The following is a 26,505-nucleotide window of genomic DNA, read 5'->3' on the forward strand; positions in this document are numbered from 1 at the left end:
CTCACTATCATACTCACATATTTGATCTTACACTCTTGCTCCCAAACTTTAACACTCTTAACCTCTCATGCTTACACACTCACTCACATACATTCATGTATTTTTAAACTTGCTCTCAACCTTAAGTGAAGCACACACTTACACATCTATTTATGAACATTCATTTAAACCTATGTAAGAGCCTTTATCTTGATCTTAGAATGACCTAAGTCAGTGGCTTATAGACACTTTCAGACAGACAAAACATCTTCTAAGGATCATAAGATTATATCTCAGATTAAATTACAGAGCTTCTTAGAATCTCAAAGGTGTATCCCATAGCTGCCTCACAGAATCCGAAGGGAGAGAAGAAGTTTCTAGGTGCGGTTTTTGTTTAAGGGAGCAGATTATAAATTAATACCAGATTATAAATTAATACAAAAGAAGCCCTCAAAGGTTTTAAAGAAATTACCTCAGCTTGAACTGAAAGGGATAGGGATTATAAAAAATAAAAAGCGGCACAAAAACTTTTCTGAGAGGTAGAATACTGAGGTTAATCAGTTTTAGACACAGACCATTTCTTAGGGAAAAAGAAAGACGATTCAGAGAGCAGAAGCAAGACCCACAATGTCAAGTCAAGTGCCAGAGAGAACAGATCTCAGCAAGTAGGACTAATCCCTAATCAAGGAACTGTAAGAGATGACTAGTTGGATTTTGGAATTGCCATGTTAAGTGGCTGTTATGTGCCTCTTATTTCCCCTTTTGAATGGAGTGTTTAGAGTAATTTTCCTGTGCCTGTCTCAAATTTTACGTTGGAGGGGAGGGAGCAATTTCTTGTCTCATTAACTCCAAGGTCTTCAGATTGAGAAGAATGGTACTCAAAGGGGTGACTCTGAAGAACAATACCTGAAGAGCTTCATGTGCACTGGGACCTGATTGAGATGAGATCCTAGTCTAGAGCAGAATCCTTAATGATATGAGCCTTTTGGGGCATCTTGGAGGAGATAAGCGTAATTTGCATACTGGAAGAATACAAGTAATTGTTGCCAGAGGGCAGACTGGAAGATTGTATTTCCCGAAGATATCCACTACATCATCTTCCATTCCACATACTGTTCAAGAAAGTTGCTGTACCCCACAGAGAAGTGAGGTCTGTGTCCCTTCTTGTTCCCACTGGGCTGGTTGGGGAAATGTTTCATCTAATAGAGTTTGGTGGAGGCGACACTATTTGATTTCCAAGTATAGACCATAAAAGTCCGTACAACTTCCATATGGCTTCCTGGAACACTTGCTTTTGAATTACTGAGCTGTCACATAATAAGTCTATCCACAGGCCCTAAAGAAGCCAAGCTATGTAGAGAGTTCATGTGCACGCATGTGCTCTGATTGGCAATTCCAGCTTTTGAATCCTTCCAATCCAGGCATTATATGTGTGAGCGAATGTGCCTTCATATTATCTTATTCCCCAGCAAATGAATGACCTCTAGATTTCAAGTCTATCTGGCTGAGACCTCAGTGTAATGGAGCAGAGATAAGTCTTTTCTGCTGCACCATTTCATAATTCTTGACCCACAAAATCTGATAGCATAATAAAATTTTTGTTTTATATCACTATATTTGGGATGATTTATTACATATAATAATAACCAGAACAGGAATTGGTATCAGAAGTGGTTTCAGAGGAAACCTTTAGACATAGGTTCTCTGAATTAGTTTTTTCTTATTGGAAATTGTTCCTCTCATCTGATTATATATAAAGATATTAATGACTGTATTTCCATTGATAAAGGGCATAGTGATAGTTCATGGTATACAGCAGCAAAACAGTGTCTTATATTATCATCTGTAGACACCTGGAAGCAAATGCATATACATGGTAACACTTTGGGTGGCCAAAAACATTGGCATCCATCAAACACTTTAGTGAAGATAAGGATTATAATGGGGTTTGTTGTTTGCTTCTATATGTTCCAGAGAACTTGGGAAGGGAAGTAAGGAGTTCAGGGCTTTAAATTCCAAGATCAAGTTCTAGGTAGGAAACCAAACCATATCTATGACTGCTCTAAAAAACAATCATTATCTCCTGTAGTCATGAGTCTGAGATTTCTGAAAAGCAAAACTAAAGTATAACCTTGTGGGGGACTGAAGTATAATGCAAATTTATTTTCCAACCTCATGGGTTTTATGTTAAAGTTAGACACTGATAGGGAAGGAATTGAACAATGAAAATTTAGACAGGGACATATGGGAAGATCATGATGAAGCATAAGTCCTTGAAACCCTAAATTCTGCTGATCTACCTTTGCTATAGCAGCAGCCTTTACACTCATTTCTGTGAAGATCAGGCTCCCCTAGCACGAAAGACTTGTAATGGCCTTACCTGAGGTAGTCACCTTGCAAGGGACTACTGATCCTCCTCAGGGCCTACTCACACCATGTATCATTACTTTTACTTTTTATTTTTATTTTTTCCAGCTGTATTAAGATATAATTGACATATAATATTATGTGAAGTTAAGATATACAATGTGTTGATTTTATATACTTGTATACTGAAAATGATTGCCACCATAGTATTAACTAACACCCCCATCATGTCGCATAATCACCATTGCTTTGAGACCTATAACCAGACTCCAGTCCTAGTAGCTTTCAAAGCATGAAGTAAAAAATGTGTCCATTGAAGAGGTGTGATACACATCAAAAGAGTTATATGATTTTGTCCACTTATATTAATGGAAACCTGGAGAACATGTGTTGAAATAGATACTAAAGTTGTTGGATCAGGATAAAAAAAATGTTGGATTGGGCCAAATTTATTGATATGGTCTCACTATGTAGAGATTCCATATTTAATTTGTCAGCTTGAGTGGTGAGAGTGACTCTAACAATTTGCTTGGTTGGTTGACTGAAAACTGGATCCAAAGATATCCTATAGCAAATGAAGTTAAAATGCCAGAACTTCCTTAGAACACTAGAGACAAAAGTATCCAAAGGTTCAGAGGGTTTGAAAGAATAGAGTGGATTTATCACTTAAGTCCTCCTCCCACCACCCCACTAGAACTTCCAGAAAAGTCTAGAGGAACATCTCTTTACCAAAGCTGTCAGAAACACATTCATGAGGAGATCCTCAGCATCACCGAAGGCTCTGTGATGTATAATATTTGTAGGGCATAAATGAGAGTAGGAATTGCTGCTATCAAATTGGGCTTCCTGAATTGAAAGGATACGTTGTGTTCCTGGTTAGGAAGGATCCAAGTGGCAAAATGTATTTGCTAAAGACACGATGAGTATGGTTATTATAATAGGCAGGAGAGCTTAAGCAGTAATAAGAATCTTCTGACTCACAGTGATCTTTGGTGTTGACAAGTTGATTGTGGTGTCCCTAGAACTAAAGTAGATGGGAAGCCTATTAAATTCTACTTCATCTGTATAAATTAAACAGCTCTATACCTAAAGAATGGAAATCTTATTTGAATCACTCTAGTGAAGAGTCACAGCCCCTCATCAATTCCCATACTTGAGCCACTTCACGGACCCAGTGCCCTGTGAACAAAGGGGAGGCCAGATTTCCTCGAAAAAGGACTCTGCTACCCAGCCAAAATAAATATTGTAAATCTCCATCGGATCTTCCCTAAAGGGACTTGCATCCATTTACTAGGGTAACTGTGCATTGAGGAAGGAGGAAAGCAGTCAAATTTTTCGGGAGTTTCCAGACACTGACTCTGGAAATGCTAATTCCTGGAAACCCAAAACGCCACTGTGGAGTATTGACTCAAGTGAGTGACACATCTCCTGCTACCCTGTTGTTATGCCATTACAGAATGGGGATAAGTGAAATAGATATACAGTACTCAGAAACTGAAAGCATCCCTACATTTGTTTCCTGATTCATAGAATATGGGCTATTATGATAGGGAAGACCAAGTACAAAACACAAAATCTGTCTCTATCTACCAATATAGCAAACCCGAAAGCAATATGGCATTCCTGGAGGAAACTTCAGAGATTAGCACCACCGTCACGGACTTGAAATACACAGGGAATGAAGATTCTCATCACATCCCCATTCAACCTTCCTATTTTGCCTGTGCAAGAGAGAGATGGATTTTCAAGAATAACAGTAGACTATTGTAAAAACAGTCAGATGACGAATTCAATTTAGATGTTATTTAAGATGTGCTTTCTTTGCTAGAGAAAAGCAACATATCCCCTGGCACCTAGTGTGAAATTCGTTTCCTCTATATTTGGCAGTGAAGACCATATGAAGCAGTTTGATTTTTGCTGGCAGAGTCGGTAAGTTACCTTCACTATTCCACCTTAGGGCTATATTAACTCTCCAGCACTATGTCAAAATCTAACCCTCAGGGAGCTTGATCACCTTTCCACATCACAGAACATTACACTGTCCCTTTACATGGATGATATTGTGCTGATTGGATCTGATGAGCAGGATGTAGCAACAACCCTAGACACCTTGGTAAGATGAGTGCATGCCAGAAAGTGGGAAATGAACCTCACAAAAATTCAAGGACTGGCCTCCTTGGTGAATTTTCTAGGGGTTCAGAGGTCTAGAGAACACTGAAATATCCCTTCAAGGGGAAGGACAAGTTGCTGCACCTTCCCTCTACTACCAGACAAAATGCCTAGTGGGCTTCTTTGGATTTTGAAGGCATCACATATCTTATTTGGAAGTGCTAATCTTACCCATTTACTGAGTGTCCTAAAGGGCTGCCAGATTTGAGTGGGACCCAGAACAAGAAAAGGATCTGCAGTACACCTGGGCTGTCATACAAGCTGCTCTGCCACTTAGTCAATATGGCCCAGCAGATCCAATGGCATCTGCAGTGACTGTGGAAAATTAGGATGTTGTGTGGAGCATTTTTTAGGCTCCTATAGGTGATAGTTTGATTATATTTCTTTTGAATGCCCATGGCATTCAAAATAGTTTTTTGGGTTGATACCCTTCCCCTGATATCTGTGATATGCTAGCTGTGACACCTCCCACCACTTTACTTTTTCTGAGAGGACCAATATGAGGTTATTCTCACTCTGACAATTCCCACATTAAGATTTTATTTTTCAAAACTAGCAATATAACCGTCTTTTTAATGAAGAGGTTAAGGATTTCTAAATTCACAGAGGCACATTCTGACATGTTCCCTGCTTCTTTGTAGCTTCCTTGGTCTTTTGCTCTATGAAAAAGTACAATTACAAGAATAGAAACTGTTTTGTAACCCATCTCAATCTATGCATAAGAGAGGAGAGAAATCAAATAAGATATTGACACGGCTGAACGAAAGGTTGCCAGACAAGCAAAATCTTTTAAGAAAGATTGTTCTGCATGATCTTAGATGAGCTCCATAGGGGTTCCTGAACAAGCTGATGGCTGGTAACCTCTAGGAGGCTAGTTGCCCAGGGAAGTGGTCCTGAGTAAGAGGACCAGTGCACACAATATGTGTGGAGAAAGTGAGACAAGTGGGAGAGAGGATGGATGCGGTCAGGGGTGGGCAGAGGGGCAGGATGGCTGGTGGTTTTTCTTCAGCCTTGCCCAGGGACTAGGTACCACCAAATGTAAGGGCAGGAGATCGTATAAGAGTGTAAATACCAGAAGGTGGAGATTATTGGGGGTCAGTTTATTGTCTGTGCATCATACTTGGACTACTCTAAATTCTATTCCAGCCATGAGGGGAGAATGGAGCTCCCACTTTAGGCCCCTGGTTCTCATCCCAGGTTCCATGTTCCCTTCTCTATACACATTGAGCTCCATTCTTCATCTCATGAGGCTTTATATAGATAGATAGATAGATAGATAGATAGATAGATAGATAGATAGATAATGCAGCTCACTTGTTCTCTGTTTCCTGCATACAACCACCTCCTCTTGGTCACTTCTCAGTCCTGGGAGTATATACGTTGGCAGTGAACTCAACCCTCAGAAGCATGGATCCACTGAAAAGGATCATGCAGGCCTCTTGGAGCTTGGGACTTAGGGCTACATGGTGAGCAAATTCAGGGCCCCAGATACATGGAGCATGGTTCGAGGTGGGGGCCATGGATTCTGAATAAGCACATCCCCTTAACCCCACACACTGGACTCTTGGCCATTTGTAGAGTTGAAGCCCACCATGTAACCCTCCCCAATTGTCTTCACTCTCTGTTCATGAGACATACCCACTATCCTCAATAAGTTGTTTATCACTCTCATGCATGATCTTCTGCATGCTATATATGCATGCATAATTCTTATGTATTCCTTTTACTACATGTATAGTTACCCATAATCGATTTATGGTGATTGTTTTTAAATTTCATATACCTGGTATCATAAAGCTTGTATACTTCTGGAACTAGCTTTTTCTCCTACCCACTTTTTTCTACTGTTACCACCCAATCTTTGCACCTGTAGGTCTTTCTCTGTGTCTCTACCCCTTAAGATTCTGATCTCTTCCCCAGTACAGCCATTATTGTCCTATTCAATTTACTTGAAAAAGTCTCAAGTCAGTGAAGTAAGGCTGCTCATAACACAGCTGAAGCTCAAACCAGTGTTTCTCAAACTTTAGTTTGCTTCAGAATCACCTAAAGAACTTCTAAAACTCTGATTGCTGGCCCACCTTCAAGTTTCTGATTCAGTAGGTGTGGAGTGGGACCTGAGAATTTGCATTTCTAACAAGTTCTCAGGTGATGCTGGTGTTACTGATCCACGTCAGTCCAGTACCAGCCCAGCACCATCTGGTCTCCAGGTAAGCTAAGTCATCCATCAGATTCTTTCAATAAAATGCTGTTGGGCTAGACCTCCACCTCTCTTTACAGAAATTGTTTATAATTTAATATTTTAATTAATTGGAGGATGCAATAAAAAAACTTAAAACATGGTTGAAAGTGATTCCTTTCAACGATGATAAGGTGGGCCAAAATAAAAAGATATAAAGATACATTCAAGTCGGGGTTATTTATCTGAAAAATCTGCAACATATTTTTCAAACAAATTTTTATTTTTAACCTGAACAAATGTTTTCAGATATATCTGAAAGAACTGAGAGAAAAGTCAGATATCAGTGGATGTTACTTTTTTGGTGATGAACTTTGGAACAAACATAAAATTTCCCAGGCTACTGAAAATCAGAAAATCTCAAATCCGTGAAGAACTAATTCATCGTTTCTCCTTCATCCGTGTCTTTCTATATGCCTTCAAACTGTAGGAAGAAATAAAAAGATTAACAATTGAACACAACATACACCAATGACTTTCTAAATCTAAGAATAGTCAATCCTATGTTTATCTGTTGTCTCAATAGGAGAAAACAACACAGTTTTGCTCTTATAAGACAGACCCCTGGGTCTCAGGATGTTCAGGTATCATTTGACGTTTTTAATCATCTGATCACACCAACCTTATCCCCCAATTGCCAAACACCAAAAACGCCTGGTTTTTCTTTGGGGCGGGGGGGAGACCATATCGTGATATAAATAAGTATTTAAAAGCCTGTGCTTTGTCCATAAACCATAATCTCTTAACTTTGCAGATCCTCAGTGTCCATATCTGTAAAAGGACAAAGAAAAAAAAAGGAAAATGGTAGATGAGACGTAAGTTAAATTAACAATTCAGTGGTAACCAGAATCTTACTATGATTATTCTTCTTTTCTTTCGACCATCACACGAAATACAAAGATTTAAAACTGAATGAACACTTAGCTGTCAATCATTAAATGTGGTCCTTGACATTCTTAACATTTTAGTTTTTTAGGCAGTCACATTCTCAAAGGCATTGTGTCCTAATTAGTACAAGAGACCACATTTAAATGGCCACCGAAAGATGAAGGCCCCATCTAGAGAATGTACCAGTAGCTTTAGCCACTTGTTCTAGTAATTGTGTCCTAAACAAATATGGTCTCAGCTACCAGTACAAGTCTTATATTTACAGCTCAAAGACTGTGTGTCTGTGAAAGAAGTACTTTTCAGAACATGTTGCATTCTATACGATCTAGCATATATGTACATTATTAAAACTCAACATGGTTTACAAAAATAATATTTTAAAGTTATTTTATTATCCAGTTTCCCAAGAAAAACATAAGAATTTAACATGTGTGTGACAAGAATGGTTAGGTGATACTCAACCCGCCTTCTCCCAGGCTGCACTGCACTGAATTCAGATCCTTTTCAGGTCTTTCTTCTGGTTCTTCATTTTAATTCTCTTCTTTCTCCTCCTCACCTCCAGGTTCCTGGGCCTCATCATCAGTTTTCATATTGATATTCACTCGCTTCATTAGTGAAGAATAATATGGACATTAGGGCCAGAACTTTACGGAAAAATAGCCCAATTTATAATCAGTGGTGACAACCAGTACTCTACCCTTGGAGAATCAGGAGGATAGAAGTGGGTGAAGAAAGACTACCTGGACGTGGTTGATACAAGACGTCCAAGGCCCTCACATTTCTGCAGCTTGATAGTTTTCTAACAAACTCAGCTTGTTAGTTTTCTCGGTGGCGTTTTCCCCCTCTATCCAGTAGATCTCAGACCCTGTGCTGCTGATTGTACCCAGCCCTTTGGAGAAGAAGGGATCAGAATCATCTGGATCTGATCGCCTTCTGCATGTTTTCGTCAGAACTTTGTTGGAAAAGTATTCATTTGACTTAAAGACAAATTCTACAGTGAAGCTCATTGGTTCTTCAACGCTCGAAAACAATTTTTACATCTTTCAAGTGCTCTAGTACAAGTTCACCATTTTCTTGGATCATCCTACCACGAATATTCACATTTTTAAAAGCCGTCAACCAAAAGTGAGGTATGCCATTTGTTTGCCCTTTTCCTTCAGGCTCTTTTCCCATTTCCTCCCAAACTCCTTCCTGAACACCTGCTCCCACTGATACCTTCTGTGGGCTCATGAATTGCACTGAAGATCTCAGAACTCTTATCATACAGGGCTTAGTAGAGGGCAGCATACCTTTAGTCAAGATCGTAAAGGTCTTTACAGAATTGGGCTTCTAATACTGCATGTTCGGCCTGAAGTATTTTGAGAGCTTTGACCCTCCCTTTAATGGCTAAAAGCAAGCGCTGGGCACAGCCTGCCTTTGATCAGGATGCACCAACAGGGGCCGCAAGTCCTAAGGACTTTGCTGCCACTTGCCAGCTTCAGTCCCCTTCAGTTCCTCAGGCCCTGGCATCATAGAAGACATGTGCATCAGTCAGGGACCTTGGCCTCCTCTGGCTCCTCTGCCTTCTGGCATGCAGTCCCCTCTGCAGTTTCCTCGGGCACCTGGGGGGAGGTACCCTGCCAGCTGCTCAGCCTACAAGCTCTCCACTCCCTCTGCCAGATGTTCACCCTCCCGAGGCACGGGTCCCTAATTTGGGCTCCTGGGGACCACGCCTCACCACCACACGGCCTGCATGAGGCCGACCCAAGACGTGGTTATCACTACGAATGCGGTGGTGAAGGGTTTGGGCCAGATCCCAGAATGGAAACGGAAACCCCACCATGGGGGCCTCGCGAGCCCCTAGGACAACTCTGGCGCCCTCCTCCTGTACCTCCTCGACGTGCTCTGCGCCTTCATCCGCATCTTCCTCCTCCTCGCTTTCGTAGTCCTGCTCCTCCTGTTCCTCCTCCAAGTCCTCCTCCTGCTCTGATGACCAGACGTCTCTGTCCTCCTAGACTGTGCACTGGGCACCCTGTGGCTTAACCTTCGCCTCCTGAAGGGCTGTTGTGACCACCTGGGAAACCAGAAAGGCTGCGGCACTTGCAACTCGACCTGTTCTTTCTGCAGGAATCACAGGCACCCCGACGAGTCCGGGGTCGCAGTCCACGCAGCCATCAGCTCTGTGCTGGCTGCCTTCGACCGAATCTCGCCCCTCTGTGGCCGACATGGTAGAAAGGACGACCCAGGCTGCGCCTGGACCTGAGCAGGGATCGGGTTGTCACAACGACCGCAGCGGCGAAAATGGTGGCTGCTGAAGCGACTGCCTCTGAGGGAAGCCTGTGGGCAGCAGAGCCTGCCAGGCAGGGGGCAGTGGGGACGACAGAGAAGATGGCGGCAAAGGGGACAACAGTCTTCAAGAGTGCCTGTGGAGGCCCTCTGGCAGGAAGGGCGGGAGGGCGGCTGGAGGAGCGAGCCACCAAGACTGTGCTTGAGGTGACAGTGGACAGGGCGGGAAAGAAGCAGATGGGCCAGTGACAGGGGGCGGGGCTTTGAATGGTCAACAAAGGGCTGCTTCTGTCTTCGCGAGCTCTAAGCTCATTTTTTGAGAGGCAAGGATTGACATGTCCAGGGTCCAATGAGTGATCAAGGCCGTTTGGTTCTAGATTGCTCAGAATCTCTCTTATCTTTGAGAATTTAGAGTCCTGTGTTACCTTTTAGGCCCATGCCAGATCTATTTAATTCCACCATTTTCCGCAAAACTGTAGTGTTCCAATGAAGCTCCGCCCTGCAGCACAGGAACTGTGACTCCCCTCCCCGCATCTGCCCTCTAGGGACAGACAGATCATGTCAGTAGCGACAGAGTCATAAGAAATTTTATAGCTCAGATCTCAGCAGTAGTCAAAGACTCCAAGAAGACAGAGAGAAAAGAATTTGGACATACTAACGTTCTTTAAGCTGCTTAAAAAGAACGTACAAAGTTGAAATGAATTCAGTCAGAACAGAGGGTTGAAAAAGTGTTAAAAACAGAAACTGGAAGGTGTTTAATAAATGCTACCAAATTCACATCAAGCCTCTAAAGAATGAATACAGAAAGTAGAACACTTATTTAAAGGCAACCATGAAAGTCATTAAGAGGGTAGGCTTCCTAGGATGATCTGAGTAAACAAAGATTTTCTCTTGCATTCAGATCCACTAAGCCAAAAAATCAAGTATAAAAAATTCTTAAACTAATGGATGAGTCAAACACTTTTTCACATTTATTCTGAGAAGCAAAATGATTTGTAACTCTGAAAAATATTTTAGAAAAAGAAACAGCAAATGAATTAAGAAATATCACATTTCAGAAAAGTAACACTGATAAACTCCTTTTATCACTCCAACCCAATTTCGATGTAGTTAGTTTTGCCTACAGTCCCACCTCAAAAAGGGAGCATAGCATTGTTAAAAAAAACATTGGTTTAAACTTTGGAAGGAGTGTAGTAAGGTAACTAACCAGACGCAGAGAAAATCAGTGGCTCCTAGCACTTAATTAACTTGCCAAAGGTCACGCAAATTAGTTGAAGAATCAAGTCTCCAACCAAGATTTCCTGATGTCTAATCTGCATTTAAGACAAGATTGCTTCTTTTCTATCCAGCTTTTGGGGCAACATGAAAACAGAAGTTTAATTAAGTAGCCACAGGGAAAGTCAATGGCCCTGACTGAGGGAATATGAAAGGATCAGACCAAGTTGTCTCTACCACACCTCCTCCACCATTGATCAAAAACATTATCAGTGACTGAGAAAGAGGTGCCACGGTTCTGGGAAACAAGAGGCTCAAAGTCTCGCTAGGAGAAAAGGCTGAATGTTAAGTAGAGCTATAACTAACGTTACTTTACATGTAATACATTGACTACAAACTTTGTAGCTGAAAGAATCAGGATGGGTGACAGTGGGTGGGCTTTTTTCAAAAAAGGAGGAAGGAGGACTTAAGGTGGACATGAAAAGATAGGTAGCAGACTGCTGAGTAGGACAGTTTTCAACTTGCCCCTTCAAAATGTCCTTGTCCACTTAGAATGTCGTGGACTCTTTCTCTCTGGAAGAAGCGAATTATAATAGACATCTGACTTTACACTACCGTGGTAACTGGTAAAACAGTCTTGGTTCAGCTGTTTCTTTGGAGTCTGGTGTTGATTCTCAACTCACAGGACACATGGTCAGGAAAAAAGAATGACTAGGAACTGGGAAAATGTAGGAAAAACCTAATCAAGCGAAAAAGATGGAACCTGTATCTTTCCTTTCTCTCACTGAGACCCATGCCAGACTTTATCTATCTTCAAGCCTAAAACTTTGCTGCCATGCCTGACCTGCATGAGAACTGGGACTCTTACCACAAAGTCCCTCTTGAACTTGGTCCAGAAATTAGAGAAGCTGGGAGAATATAGCCCTGGTACCTGGAGCTGTGAGCCTGCCTACTGCCATTGCCAACAAGGCAAACGAGTAGACGCATAAAAAAGCATGTGATACACAACAGGGCTCCTCACCTACATCATCCTTCCAAGAGCGAAACATGGCTACTGTTTTTTTCTGCTTTCCAGATCTTAGGCCAATTTTTATGGTGGCCAGCTCTAACTGGAAACATGCAAAATAAAGAAATCTAGAAAATGGAATTTGTCTTAGTAAGTTGACACATTACAGAGCTTTCACAGTCTAGCCCTCATCAACTCAATATCTATACACACTTCCAAGTCAAGAAAACAGCAAAGCCATGCTTCGGCCTATCACGGTGCAACTATCCCATGTGCAACTGAAAACATGCTAACCCTCTTCAGAAAAGAAGATACAAAGTCCCTTTATCCATCTTGGGTGATGTTCATTCTTCCTCTCAGTCCCTTTTGACATCTGTAACTTGTACACTGATATCAAAATTAACCATAATTAACACATCTTATATAAATAGGAAAAGTAGGGGGAAAGGAAGGTGGAAGAAAAAATGGTTAATATAAACACAGGTATATTGATATCAAAACAGGGAAGAAATACTCTTGACTATTATAGTCCTTGGTTTTGCAACCAGTCTGGTGGTCATAACTGGTGATTTCAACTATCTTATTCCACTACCCATTCTATATTCCCTTTGTCCTTAGCAAGCCCCTAGGTGGTCGAGGTTCCTTGCCTGGTGGAGTGACCCAATTCTTCATTCCTGGGGTGTCTGGACAATTAGCAGTCCTGTTTGTATGGGTTGCTGTAGTTTTCCATTGACTTTAGTCACAGCACACGGGAATACTAAGAGGCATCCCTGGGAAACTCCTGCATTATAAATCCCCTTTTTGTATAGCAATGAAATTTCCTCTTGATAGGCAGGATCTACCACCCCACCCAGTACCCTAACCCCCTTCTTTTCCTATTGATTCAGTGACATGAGTGACCCAAGGTGGACAGGTAGCAACCTCAACTACAACTTCAGTGGAACCATTGTTGCACCCCATGGTAGAAGCATCCATTTGAAGTAAGACATTTGAACCAGAAAACACCAGTTTATAGGGATGGGAAGCAAAAATTGTGCTAGTGGATTCATGCTAGGAGAATAATGAGGGGATCCACACACACTTTCACTCCTTGATTCCCCAACCTATGAATCCAAGCTATGGAAGAAAGAGCACCATATTTTGGATGCTGATTTAGAGCATATACCGTATCACAGAGGGCATTGTCCTGTGCTAGTAGATGTTGTCATCTAGCTGGCTCTGTAACTGAGTCATCAAAAGACCATTCCACTCTCTAAAAGGCCAGCTGCTTCAAGGTGATGGGAAATATGATCAGACCAGTGCATTTCATGAGTGTCAGCCCATTGCCACATATAGTTTGGCATGAAATGAATATTCGGTTAGAAGAAATGCTGTATAGAATACCATGATGGTAGATAAGGCATTCTATAAGTCCATGGGTGACTCATTTGGCACAAAGTTTGCACACAAGAAAGGCAAAGCCTCATTTACAGTCATTGTCTACTCCTGTGAGAACAAAACAATGCCCTTTCTATAATGGAAGTGTTCCAATGTAATCAAGCTAAAACTAGCTACCTTGCTAGTCCTCCTGAGATATTGTGCTGTATTATGTTGATATCTGATATAGACGTAGGCAGATCAGCCATGTTAAGTAGAGGTGCCTGTTTCTGAGCCCATGCATGACTTCCATCCCAGCTGGCATGGCTGCTTTCTTCATGAACACATTAGACCAAGACTTGGGCATTTGGGGAAAAACGCCAACTGACATCCACAGAACGCATCATCTTACCAACCAGACTGTTGAACTTCTACTCTGCTGATATTGCTCTTTGGTGAGCATTTACATGGACACGAATACCTTCACACTCTGTTCCTATTTGCAGATATCTATGCATGTATTTCTTCCTTACATCTTTTTATCACCTATTTTACAATCAAGTTGCTTCTGATGCACAGCCAGATAAGCCATTTACCAATGTCCATGAACCAGAGTAGATACTTAACTCTGTCCCCACATCTCCTCCCATGCAAAAGGAGTAAGATTCTCTGGCATGCCTGTTAATTTTGTGTAGCATTATATCTTCCACTAAATGTCTTTTCTGTTAAGGTTACCCAATAGTAGTTACCTTTTAGAATCATAAACTCTGACTGATACAGACATTAATATGAGTAATTAGGTTTCATGTAAGAAAATTTAAGGAAATTATGGATCTTTGAAGTTGATTATCTTGTCTAATAGGGGTAAAGGCAGTTGAAAACAAAATTTGTGTTCTAGAAAGGGAGTATGAGATGAGATGGCAAATCCCGTGAAGTGAAAAGACAAAGCAACTAATTAAGTGGTCCTCTGCAATAGAGAGCCTTTTGAAAGTATGGCTATGGAGGACCTCATTGCTGCCACGGAGACATCTGAAGGTTTTAAGGAATTCAATATTGTGGGGTGAGGTGAAAGCTTCTGATGGCACTAGAAAGCTTAAGAAAAAGAGTGATATGCTCAAAACCCTAAATTCCTGGCTCAAATGCTCAAGGAATATACTGAAGTCAGTCAACATGCAGATAGAATTTATCTAATGCAGCTAATTAGCCAAATCTTATGCTCAGCACTTGATCCTGTGAATTACCAAATTACAGAATTAATTCATTTCCCAGCATTGACAGGTCGCTTTTTTCAAAGTTAATCATTGAAGTGAAAAGAGTGAAAACTCAAGAATAGGAAAATTGAGGAAATTAAAAGAACCCCAAGCTCAAAATGCCCACTGAGCATCCCTTGCCAACAGAAACAGTTCCTCTCTTTGTCCAATGAGGCTGTTTTTCTCTTGTTTAAATATCCGATATTTTTCTTGCTTGTGAAACTTAAATTGTGAGAAGAAGCCAGTTTTCCTAATGCCACCACCCCACACCCATTGGTGTCTACATACCTATAACTAGAGTAAGACCTCATCATTTACCCCCAGACTGGAGTGGAGGGTCAAATATCAAGTCAAATGTAGGCAACCAATGTTTTCACATTAAAATAACTGTGAAACTATGAAGCTTTGAACTGTGGAATTTCTAATTCAAAATGCTGAGGAGTTTTTGTGGAAATGGATTGTGGTGGTGTTCATCCCAAGAGACACATGGGCATAATTTTAGGTCTGATAGAATTTATTGGTATGGTTACACTTCCTAGAGATTCTGTATTCAATGTGCTAGCTCCAGCAGCTTTACACAAGACTGAAATTATTGTTATAATTATAAATTTTAAAAAACATCTTACACATTAACAGTCAATCAATCCATTTAATCTTAGGGAGAACGCATTTCCAGAAAGCAGAACTGAACAGCAGTTGGAAATGGAGGGGAGGTGATATATAGGAACTGTGAAGACTTTCATTGGGGGAGGAAAAGCATGACGGAGGGGAAGAGGATTAACAGTTGCTGGATCTCTGCTATATGACAGGCACTATGTAAGAACTTCCAGACACCATCTCTAAATTTCACTTGATACTCCCAATAACCACATGATGTGAGGGTTGTTATCATTCCTCTTTAGACGTGAGGAAGCTGAGGTTCAAGGATATTAAGTAACTGGCCCAAAATTACATAGTTTCTACATAGCAAAGACATGACAAGTGCGCATGACAGGACTCCAGAGTGCAGAACAGGGGAATCTGCGGGGGCAGGGCTGCTCTTCTCATATGTCGGTGACAGACTCTGCAGTTGCTAGCTGCTAGCAAAGCTCAGCTGAGTCAGATGCAGCAGAAAACAAGCTGTGCCATTGTCTGACTATGCCAGCAGAGGGCACAGGTTCGGAAGTTTTCTTTCTAGATAGTCTGCCTGTTTCTTCTGCAGCAATTGCCTATAACTGAGAAAGCAGACTGTGTTATATACCAGGAGTGGGCATGGACTGACTTCAGTGTCAGGAGATCTGAGCTTTCCATTGCCTTGCTGCGAGACACATGCACCCATGACTATCCCATATGTGAGATGTGCCCTGTCCCTTTCAGTCTGAGCAGTGTGTGTCAGGTAGTTAGAAAGATCCCTTGGGTTCAGGACTGATATTTAGCATTCATTTCTGAAATCCCAGTGTCAAGTGTGGTACTTTCCACATAGTAGGGGCTCTGTCTATGTTTGGTTAAGAAGAAACAATGTCACAGCACAAACACCCTATATCCAGTCACTGCCTTGTCAAACTCCCCCAGGGGCTTTCTAATGCCCTCAAGGTAAAGTCTACACTATTTAACTTGGCTTCCAAGTCCCACCAGAGACTGTGGTCTAGGCTATCTCAAGCTAGCCGCTATTCACCCAATCCCCAACCCTCACTTAACGTTCACACATCCTTAATGTAGTTCTGAAGCAGTAAGTGTCTGGAATTAGATGATTCACATCTTGCCCTGCACATGATAAATACCCAATAAGCAGAAGTTGCTGTTATTACTACTACTAGTTGTACTATTATTACTACTACTAGACCTAGAAACTGGTAGAGGCAAGGTTGAACTCAGGTCTCCTGTCTGAGCCCAGTGCTCTTTGCTCCCATTGCCTCTTTGCAGCACACAGTTCAGTACATGGTTCATACTGGACAGTGAAATCTTTGATTCCACTCTCCTTGGCTCCTTCTGCATCCTCTTTTGAAGTCCTGTGGCACAGGGATTTTAGTGACCAGAAGACAGGACTGGTTTCTCTCTGAGCAGACATAGATGTATGCAGTGTCAGAAATCTAGAGTTGGAAGCTACTTTTGTCATCATCTCCCGCAAGACAATGAATAAATAATTTCTACAACATCCATTAGAGAGGTTCACCCAACCTCTGCCTATATGCACCGTTCTCTCAAAAGGCTGCCAATCTCAGCACTATTTGGCCCTGATGGGGGAAACAGTCTTTATCCTGCAGCCTCTTGGCACTTTTGCCCATGGTCCTCATCCCGCCAGCTGAAAAGATACATTTCCTAGCACGAACCTGGACTCCTCCAAGTCTGACAGTCTTCTTTCTTTTTTGTTATAGATGAACTATCTGGCAGCCGAAGCAACCATTCAAAGTTCCATCCTTATCATTTTTCACCTTGTTCCTTTTGGCCTTGTTTTTGTGCATCAGCTTTGAAAATATCATCCCAGGGTTAATGCTGGGGTTAATGAGTAACTAAGAGTGCTCCACTTTTGCAATACAGGGCACGTTATAAAGATGGAAAGATTTTGCTTTCTGAGAGATGCTAGTGGCTTCTTGGGCATATGCTGTAAGTACTTTTTTTCTCTTTGGGAACTTTGAACGTCTCTATCAGCAATTCAGAATCCCAAATAACCATGAGCTCCAAACTCCTAGCACCAGAGGCCAAGGTCTAAGTGTGGTCATCTGATAATTGACCTCCTACCAGTCTCTGTGACTTTTACTGAACGAGGACTCTGGTGACAATGTGGAGATTGGATAGAGGGATAGAAGCAGGGGGGTTGGGGTGGGAGAGACTGAAGGCAGTGTGACCCGCTAGGAGCTGTGAAGAAGTTCAGGTCATGAACTGAGGCAGTGGCAGTAGAAAGGAGAAGTTTTGAGAGGTTTTTAAAAGATAGTACTCATAGAACATCATGATTCATTAGATGTTGGGAATGAGAATAAAAGAAGCCCCTAGGATGAATCCTTGGTTTTTGGTATGGAAGTCTCAGTAGATAGCGATGTGGAATGAAGATGAAAGAGCAGGCTTGAGGGCTAAGGAGATGTGTTTACCTTGAAAACTTTGATATTTCCAATTTGAAACTGAGGTATATGTGGGACATTCTGGTGGATGTATCCAGTAGGCAACTGGACAAATGGCTGGGAATGCCGGAAAGCAATCTCAGCTAGAGTATATAGCTTTGTGTGGTGGCATTTGAGTTCCTGGGAGTGAATGAGATCACTCAGGAAGAGAATGGAGGACTGAATAAGGAGTCCTGCCTGATTCCATGGATCACTTCCTTCTGATCACTTACACCCATGGTTGTTGGATTCCACAGCTGACTCTCTTACTCCACTGACTTGTAATCTTGCAGGCACAGAGCGTCTTACCTCATATTTTCTGGCTTCTGCTCTAATAATTAAAAAATAACATTAATGAGTGTGAGAATAATAGTTTTAAGATGTCTTGCAACTTAGAAATTACTCTTTTAGATGATACTTAGAGTGAGAGAGATCTGAAATGCAAAAAGTTATACTTTCATCTTCCCGTTGTTTGGAAACACTCCTGTGGCTTCTGTGCATTGTGTGAATGCATCAATTTCAGCTCGTGATCTTGTACATGGCTCTATAAACCACCACCCTTCCAATATAATTAAAAATATCTTTTGAAAATTATTCTCTTTTTTATTTTATCCAAAAAACCACTACAGGTATTCTCTCATATCATCTCTTATAGCTTTTATCTTAAGAAAAGTGCCAAATTAAAAAAAAAATCCAAAACACTAATATACAAAAAATAATGTAAGCAGCGAGAGTACTAGTTTTATTTAAACTCCTCCCTCTCCAAAAGGCTGCCTCTAGTTCAAATAAAAAGTTATTCAATTTCCGAGAGTTTAATTTGTTCATAGTTTTCATATGTTGATATTACATCTGAATGATAATCCATGCCATTACTTCTGTGGCCTCAGCGAGCCAACTCTCCTACTCCCTGCCCCTATTAGATGTCATCAGTTTTTTATGGGAGAGAGGCCTCCACACAGCCCCTAGTGAGCACACCATGAAATATCTTCTATTGTTTTACTAATCATGATGGGTGATTATTATGTGCTTCTGGCTTTAAGTTTTCCTGCAGCTGAGATTCCCCAATGGTTCTCTCACTTCATCTCTTATAGATTACCTTCCTTCCAAAATGCCACTGTTCCTCTATCTGGTTCTACTGGTACTTGGGCTTCATTGTGCACCATCTAACAGCTCTGAAGGCAGAGAAACCACCTGCCATTCTCCCCAACAAAATGCCACTCTCTATAAGATGTCATCCATCAATGCTGACTTTGCATTCAACCTATACCGGAGGTTCACTGTGAAGACCCCAGATCGGAACATCTTCTTTTCCCCTGTGAGCATTTCTGCAGCTTTGGCCATGCTCTCCCTTGGGGCCTGCTCCAACACCCAAACACAAATCCTGGAGAGCTTGGGGTTCAACCTCACAGACACCCCAATAGCAGAGATCCAGCAGGGCTTCCAGCACCTGATATGTTCACTGAACTTTCCAAAGAAGGAGCTAGAATTACAGATGGGAAATGCCCTCTTCATTGGAAAGCAGCTGAAACCACTGGCAAAATTCTTGGATGATGTCAAGAGCCTTTATGAGACTGAAGTCTTTTCTACTGACTTCTCCAATATTTCTACAGCCCAGCAGGAGATCAATAGTCATGTGGTGAAGCAAACCAAAGGGAAAGTTGTGGGCCTCATCCAAGACCTCAAACCAAACACCATCATGGTTCTGGTGAACTATATTCACTTTAAAGGTAAAGCCCTAATAGGCCTGTTTCTAGTTCCATGTTCTGATAATTTGGTGAGGCACTGGGGGGTGCTGGTTGTCTCTTCTGACTGGCATCAGTAGGTGTCCCTCATACGACCTGCTCCACTGGACATAGCTGTATGTAGTTTTGGATCTTCCCAGAGGCACACATAGCTCTGTAGATGAACGCAGGAAATTTCTAGGGAGAGGGCACTTTCAGAGAGGTGAGTGACAATGGTATGAACGTCCTGCTAACATCTAGCTAGAGAATCATAGTTTCCAAAAGATTTGGTGATGTGGGACAAGCTTGCATTTGGCAGGTAAACAGATTTGGGTTTAAATCCTACTGTGACCCTGACTTGCTGTACAGTCTTGGGCATGTTACATAAATACTTCTATCATGTACTATCTACCCACTATGTACCAAGCACCATGCCGCTGTGTGTGATCTACACACATTGTATCATCTAATCCTTACAAGTGCCCAGGTACAAACAGTTAATAAGTTTCAGAGCTGGTATTCCTGCCCAGGTTTGTCTGATTCTAAAGCTGGTGCTTGTAACAACAAGAATCATATGACTCTTTTCTGAAGGTGCTGTGCCCAAATGATTTCTCCTGGTTCTACAGCACATGTCAGCCATGTTTGGTGGAGGAGTGAACAATTCTTGGCCACAAACCACATACTTGTAGACGGATAAAACGGCAGAACAGATCCATTGTCTCATTTCACCCTGTATGTTGGATGTGCTTATACCTTTTTACGGAAGAGGAAACTGTGGCTCTGATGGGTTTAGTGTAAGTATAGTGGTTTTGAACACAGATGGAACATCTATTGAACACAGAGTCTAACAGCCCTGGGTGTGACTCCTGGCTCTGCCATCAGCTAGCTGGGAGACCATGTAAAGTCACTTTCTCTCCCTGATCCTCAGTTACTCACTTGTAAAAATGGTTGACAGTAGGTACCTACCTCTGTCATGGCCTTAATTACTAAATGAGATAACTGTTGGAAAAGCTCTCATTGGCACTAATACTGGTTTAAAACAAACAAGTCTCTTTTCTCTGTATTTTAAGCCCAGTGGGCAAATCCTTTTGATCCAGCCAAGACAGAAGAGGGTTCCAGTTTCTCAGTGGACAAGACCACAACGGTGCAAGTGCCCATGATGCACCAGATGGAACAATACTATTACCTGGTGGATACGGAGCTGAACTGCACAGTGCTGCAAATGGACTACAGCAAGAATTCTCTTGCACTCTTTGTCCTTCCAAAGGAGGGCCAGATGGAGTGGGTGGAAGGGGCCATGTCATCTAAAACATTGAAGAAGTGGAACCGGTTACTGCAGAAGGGGTAAACATCTTAGATGATGTGAGAAGTAGAAGGTGGGCATAACGGTACAGGTGAGACTGAGTTCAGAGAAACTCAGAGGCAGGAGAATCACCCTAAACTACCTAACAGCTGTGTGATGACCGCTAAAGAATGCTGAGAACATACTCTGTGCCAGCCGCTATACCAGACACTTTATTTACTTCGTTTCTGCTAAACACATCAACAAACCTGCAAAAGAGATAGTATCATAGGCATTTTTCAAATGAGGAAGTCAGGGCTAGAAAGATAAAACGAACTGTCCAAAGTCAGCCAGTTATTAAATTGATGGCTTCCCAGAGGACAACTAGAGCTTGAGGGATGGATTAGATTTTAATGTTAAGAGTTGGATGAGCAGCCACACTGGGCTGGGAGTGCTAGATGGAAAACCTTGAGATTCCCCAGGTACTACCTGTTGGCATTAATGCCACTGGGTCCTCAACCTTGGCCAACACCCAGAGATGTTACTTTTTGATTGTAAGTGAGTCACACCTCCCTACTTCCAGTGCTGCAGTCCAACATTGGCTAAACCAGAGATCATTCCTTCTGGGATAACTTCTGAGGTTTTGGTGCCCTGCCATGTGTTGACCTGAATAGCAATGGTTGTCAATACCTAGGGGAGGAGCAGAGTCCAATATAATACTGTAGTGACAGAGAGAGGGAGGGAATCATGAGCTTGGTGTACTGATAGCCATGTGTTCCTTGCCTCTTACCCAACAGGTGGATTGACTTGTTTGTTCCAAAGTTTTCCATTTCTGCCACATATGACCTTGGAGCCTTCCTTCTGAAGATGGGCATCCAGGATGCTTTTGCTGACAATGCTGATTTTTCTAGACTCACAAAGGACAACGGTCTTAAACTTTCCATTGTAAGTTGGTAGATTAGAGTTCTTGAATATATGAGCTAGAAGGGCCATTGAGAGTCAGTTAATTCAACTCTGTCATTTTATCAATGAGCACTGTGAAGCTTAGAGAGGCAGAATGACTCATTCTAGGCCAGATTCACTCTGGAGTCATTCTCATTACCCTCAAACAAGATACTGTAACAGTTATTCCATCCCTTACCCTTATGTCCTAAAATGATTCTGGTAGAAGAACTTAATGATCAGAATTGATGCTAATGAGATACAGTTATGGAGGGTGTGGTGAGGGCAGAAGAAAGCTTGAGAAGTGACTTCTAGAGGCAGAAAGCCATGGAGAAAGAGGTGGTTCCCTTACAGCTAGTTCTAAAATCAACAGAGATTCATTTACTACACTTAGCCAAGTAGCCTTCATATTCAAGCACCATCAACACAGCTCAGTAAAAGGGTAACCTTGTCTTTCCTTTTCCCTTCCTGCTTCCAAATCATCACAAAGACTTTTCCTGTTTTTTTCAGAGGATCAGCAATGTTTCTTCTCCCCCAACAGGCTGCCCACAAGGTTGTGCTGCACATTGGTGAAACGGGAACTGAAGCTGTAGCTGTCCCTGAAGTCAGATTCCTGGATCAGCCTGAGATAACTTTCTTTCATCCTATCATCCAATTTGATAGATCTTTTCTGTTGTTGATTTTAGAGAAAAGCACCAGGAGCATTCTCTTTCTAGGGAAAGTTGTGGACCCAACAGAAGTGTAGTTGGGAAAGAGGCCGTTGCCTAATTGCATGCGCTTATTGCAATGGGAAATAAATAAATAGTATAGCTTGATGTAATCGATGTGGGCTTGGACGTGCTTTCCTTTGTGCAGGGGTGGAGATTGGACCCTAGACAAACTGCATTGGGTGTGAAAGGGGCCACTCCTGTGACCAAACATTCACATGGTCAATGAGTGACTTGTTGCCCAAAGCACAGGAAGGCCCCAGGTCAGTGCATTCCTCTTTGTCAGAACACCCTCCCCGCATGCCCAGTTAGTTAGCTCGAAAGAATTTGACTGGGCAGGGAAATACCCCCTCTTGTGCCCTCTGGAGAATAGTTGAAATGCAGGTCAGGTCCTCATATCCCATTATTCTAATAATAAGATCAACGAATATAAAACAATGCAAATGCAGTGGATTATATGAGAACTTCTCAACCTCCTTTCTCTCATCCCATCAAAATGGTTCTCTGTGTTCTTGCCAGAACTACCACTGGTTGGTTGTAAAAAAGGTGCTTCCACTACAGGGCCGAGTCACAGACTGAGAGCTCCTGCTGGGGATGTGGCTTTTGTGACCTAACAAGCAAGGGACAAAAGAGCAAGAGAGACAGAGATGAATTTCCCTGTACAAGCCCACCTCCACCCCCCCCCCCCCCCCAAAAGTTTCCTTATTGCTAACTTATAAGCTAGGAATAGAAAAGGAAAGTCATTCATATCATATCTCATAGTCCTTCCTTTTCTGTATCCTAATCAGACTACTTTCCAAATGTTGCACCCTTGTCTCATGTGCTCAAGAACAGACCTCCTGGCTCATCGTTTTGTCTCTACTCTCATTGAAGTTTGATACCTCCTTATCCCCATATCCTTCAACAACCTCCCTTTGACTATGCATACCAACCCACCTCCACCCAATGAACTAGATTTCATCTCAGGCGATTCAAAGCCCCAGTGTTAGAATTCAGTACACATAAATAGCATAGTGAGTGTTAATAATGTAGTGTCTGAAATTCTAGCGCTTTCTAAGGTGAAACTCTTCAGTGACAGGGAAATAGTAAAAAAAAATGCATAAATGCTTTTGCAGATATTGTTCTTCCAGATTGAAATAAATATATATGCTTAGAAAATAGGTAGCCCACAAACATTCTAGTACTTTCTTATTAGACCCATTTGAGATTTGCTTACTCCTGTTATAGTTTATGTTGATTTTATGGATAAGAAATTGGAAGCCCAGAGAGGGAAAATGACTCATGGTACAGAAAGTTCATTGCTAACATGGAGTTTGGTTTCACTGAAGTTACATTACAAGCCTGGCTCTGCTACTTATACTGTTTTGTGATCTTGGACAAAGTACTTAAACCTTGGGCCTTATTGTCCTCATCTGTAAAATGCGAGCATGAATGATATCTATGTCATCAGGATTTTGTGAACATTCCATACTGCAAAATATGTAATGTGCTCATCACAGAGCCAGACATCTGATTAAAAAAAAAAACCCTATAAATAGTAGTTGTTATTCCTATTGATCAACATCATACATTTGACTGGTGTCAGAACCAAGGTTGCAGTATGTGTCTCCTGGTTCGCAGATTTATGTTCTCTAGCTCAGGCCTTACCTCCAGAGGCCAGAGTAAATGCCATACAAGCCCCTTCCTAAACCTCCCCAAATGAGTTGGATCACGGGTTGCTCTGGGAGGAATATCAGTATCTCTAGGGGGAAGTCAGAAATTAGTGATACTGTCCCAGAAGTAATTCATGTGTCTCATTAGAGACTAAACCTCATTCAAATCCTTTATTTTTGTGGCCAGATCATGAAGGATTGCCACTATTCACCTTATAAATATCAGCTCATTCTATCAAACTAGGAATAGAAGATAACTTCCTTAACCCCATAAGGGTTACCTGTAAAATACCTTAATAGTGAAAATTTTTAGCAGAATTTCTACTAAATTTGGATCAAGACAAGAATTCTCTATATTATTGCTTCTATTTAATATTATACTGGAAGTCTTAGACATGAAAAAGAAATGCAGATTATAAAGGATGGAGTGGAAAAAAAGAAACAAATCTGTCTACACCAAGAAAACATATGGATAAACTTTTAGAACAAAAAGCAGAAAACTTCTTGGGAAACAGAGTACAAGAGAGTAGTGTCATGGATGATATAAAATTCACCAACTCTATTTACCTTTCTCCATTGTGATAGAATTATAGCCACAGGGCTTCCCTGATATACTATATTTCCTAGCCTCCCTTGCAGTTAGGTATAGCCATAAAACTAGGTTCTCATAGATGGCATATGAGTGTAAGTGATGTGTGACGTTTATGGACTAGGACATTACAACAGTTGGGTACCTTCTTCACTCTCTTTCTATCTCTTTTGAACTGGATTGTGGAGTTACTTATGATCCAGTTTGACCACAAAGGAGATGAAGAGCTCTTTGGCAGTCTGGTGTAAGTGTGTGCCTCTTTTCATTCTTATTTTTAAATACCAAAAAAGAAGTTTCTGGGATTACCAAGGCCATCAGTAACATTAAAATATAATTATAAAAATAATACAATTAAAATTAATAACGTAGTAATATGTGTTTCCACAACATATTAATTAATAAGATATTGTAACAGATATAATAAATACATTAATTCCAAAGTAATAGGAAGTATAAGTGATATTTCAAGATGTTTGCAACAATGATAACTTGCTTTGAAATTATGAGGATTTTGTATGTGACAAAAAATCACAGATACAGTTGCCACTACCACGGTTTGTGGCTCACATTCATAAATGAACAAAATGCTAAACTTTGGCTGGAGGATGGCAAAGTTAAAGATGAAATTTTTCATAAACAATTTATAGATCCTCTGAATTTTGTCCTTAGACTTCCCTGAAGGTTCTATGGACTTTAGGTTAAAAACTCTGCCTCGGTGGAAAAACAGGATGGAAAAGACCTTGATATCTAACTGCATTATAGGATTAATAAAATAAAATAGGATTGTATTTTATTAGCTGGAAAGCCCTAGCTAATACAATGATACAATAAGTTTTGGGGGGCTGTTCCCTGAAGTAGCTTATAGAGGTTTAAAAAAGTGGTTTATCTTCTTATAATTTCACCAAACTTTGCTCTTGACTACTCTATCCTTTTAAAAGCACAGAAATTTACCTGGTCACTTTGAGGCAAGTTTAGTCACTTACAAACTTTTCCTTTCTCTTTTGGTAGAACACATGGCTAAATTCAAGTCTTTCTCCCACCTTTTTTCTCTTTCCCAACTCCCAAAATGATTTAACTAACATAAAAGGAGGACACTCAGTCATGTATTATTATTATTACTTTTTGGTGAGGAAGATTGGTCCTGAGCTAACATCTGTGCCAATCTTCCTCTATTTTGCATGTAGGACACTGCCACAGCATGGCTTGATGAGTGGGGTGTAGGTCCGCACTCAGGATCTGAACTTGCCAACCCCAGGCTACTGAAGCGGAGCATGTGAAGTTAACTACTATGAAACCAGGCCGGCCCCTGTATTTTTCTGATAACAGGAAAGAGGCTTCTTATCCAAGATGGTTAGCATCTGTCCACATTGGCTTATGCTGATATTTTCCTTCCACACTGGCTGCTGTCCATCACTACTGGCATGGGTTGAGGTGGTTCCTGTCCTGCCACAACCTTCAGTTCACAGGGCCTCCTTAAAGCATTGTCTTGATGCCAATCTCAAGATCACTTTTGATCTCTTGGTCCTCCTTCAACTTTTAGGCATACCCACCCCCCTGTCTTCCCCACTGACAGGGCATGAGGACTGAGAACTTCTCTCCCCACATTACACAGGGCTACAGGGGTCTCTATGAGGTCGTCCTCAGGCACATGCATTTCAACACTTCTCAGCCATTATTACTCTTCTGCAGTAGAGTCATGTTAGATGTGTGGTTTATCCACAAAGCTTTCAGATTTCCATGATGACTCCTGGGAGTTGAGGCAAAGTCCCTAAAACTTTCACGGAGTTTTTTATCCTCTCTACCTGGG

At 41.5% G+C, this 26,505-nt stretch overlaps 1 protein-coding gene across 1 annotated transcript; it reads left to right on the forward strand.

Moving 5' to 3' along the window:
* Window positions 1-17,277: 17,277 nt before the first annotated feature.
* Window positions 17,278-22,568, forward strand: SERPINA7 (serpin family A member 7). Its single transcript, XM_046674016.1, has 5 exons — window positions 17,278-17,314; window positions 18,897-19,532; window positions 20,597-20,870; window positions 21,606-21,753; window positions 22,292-22,568. The coding sequence occupies exons 2-5, from the start codon at window positions 18,914-18,916 to the stop codon at window positions 22,493-22,495; spliced, it is 1,245 nt and encodes a 414-aa protein (XP_046529972.1). The 5' UTR covers window positions 17,278-17,314; window positions 18,897-18,913; the 3' UTR covers window positions 22,496-22,568.
* The last annotated feature ends 3,937 nt before the right edge of the window (window positions 22,569-26,505 follow it).

The sequence above is a fragment of the Equus quagga genome, chromosome 10 (genome assembly GCF_021613505.1).
Source record: "Equus quagga isolate Etosha38 chromosome 10, UCLA_HA_Equagga_1.0, whole genome shotgun sequence".
NCBI classification, from domain to species: Eukaryota; Metazoa; Chordata; class Mammalia; order Perissodactyla; family Equidae; genus Equus; species Equus quagga.

Excerpts from the sequence above, each read along its gene's own strand:
- SERPINA7 (XM_046674016.1), top strand. The coding sequence starts at position 18,914 with ATGCCACTGTTCCTCTATCTGGTTCTACTGGTACTTGGGCTTCATTGT. Across the intron at positions 20,871-21,605 it reads AACCGGTTACTGCAGAAGGG|GTGGATTGACTTGTTTGTTC; the intron begins GTAAACATCTTA and ends CTTACCCAACAG. Across the intron at positions 21,754-22,291 it reads ACGGTCTTAAACTTTCCATT|GCTGCCCACAAGGTTGTGCT; the intron begins GTAAGTTGGTAG and ends CTCCCCCAACAG.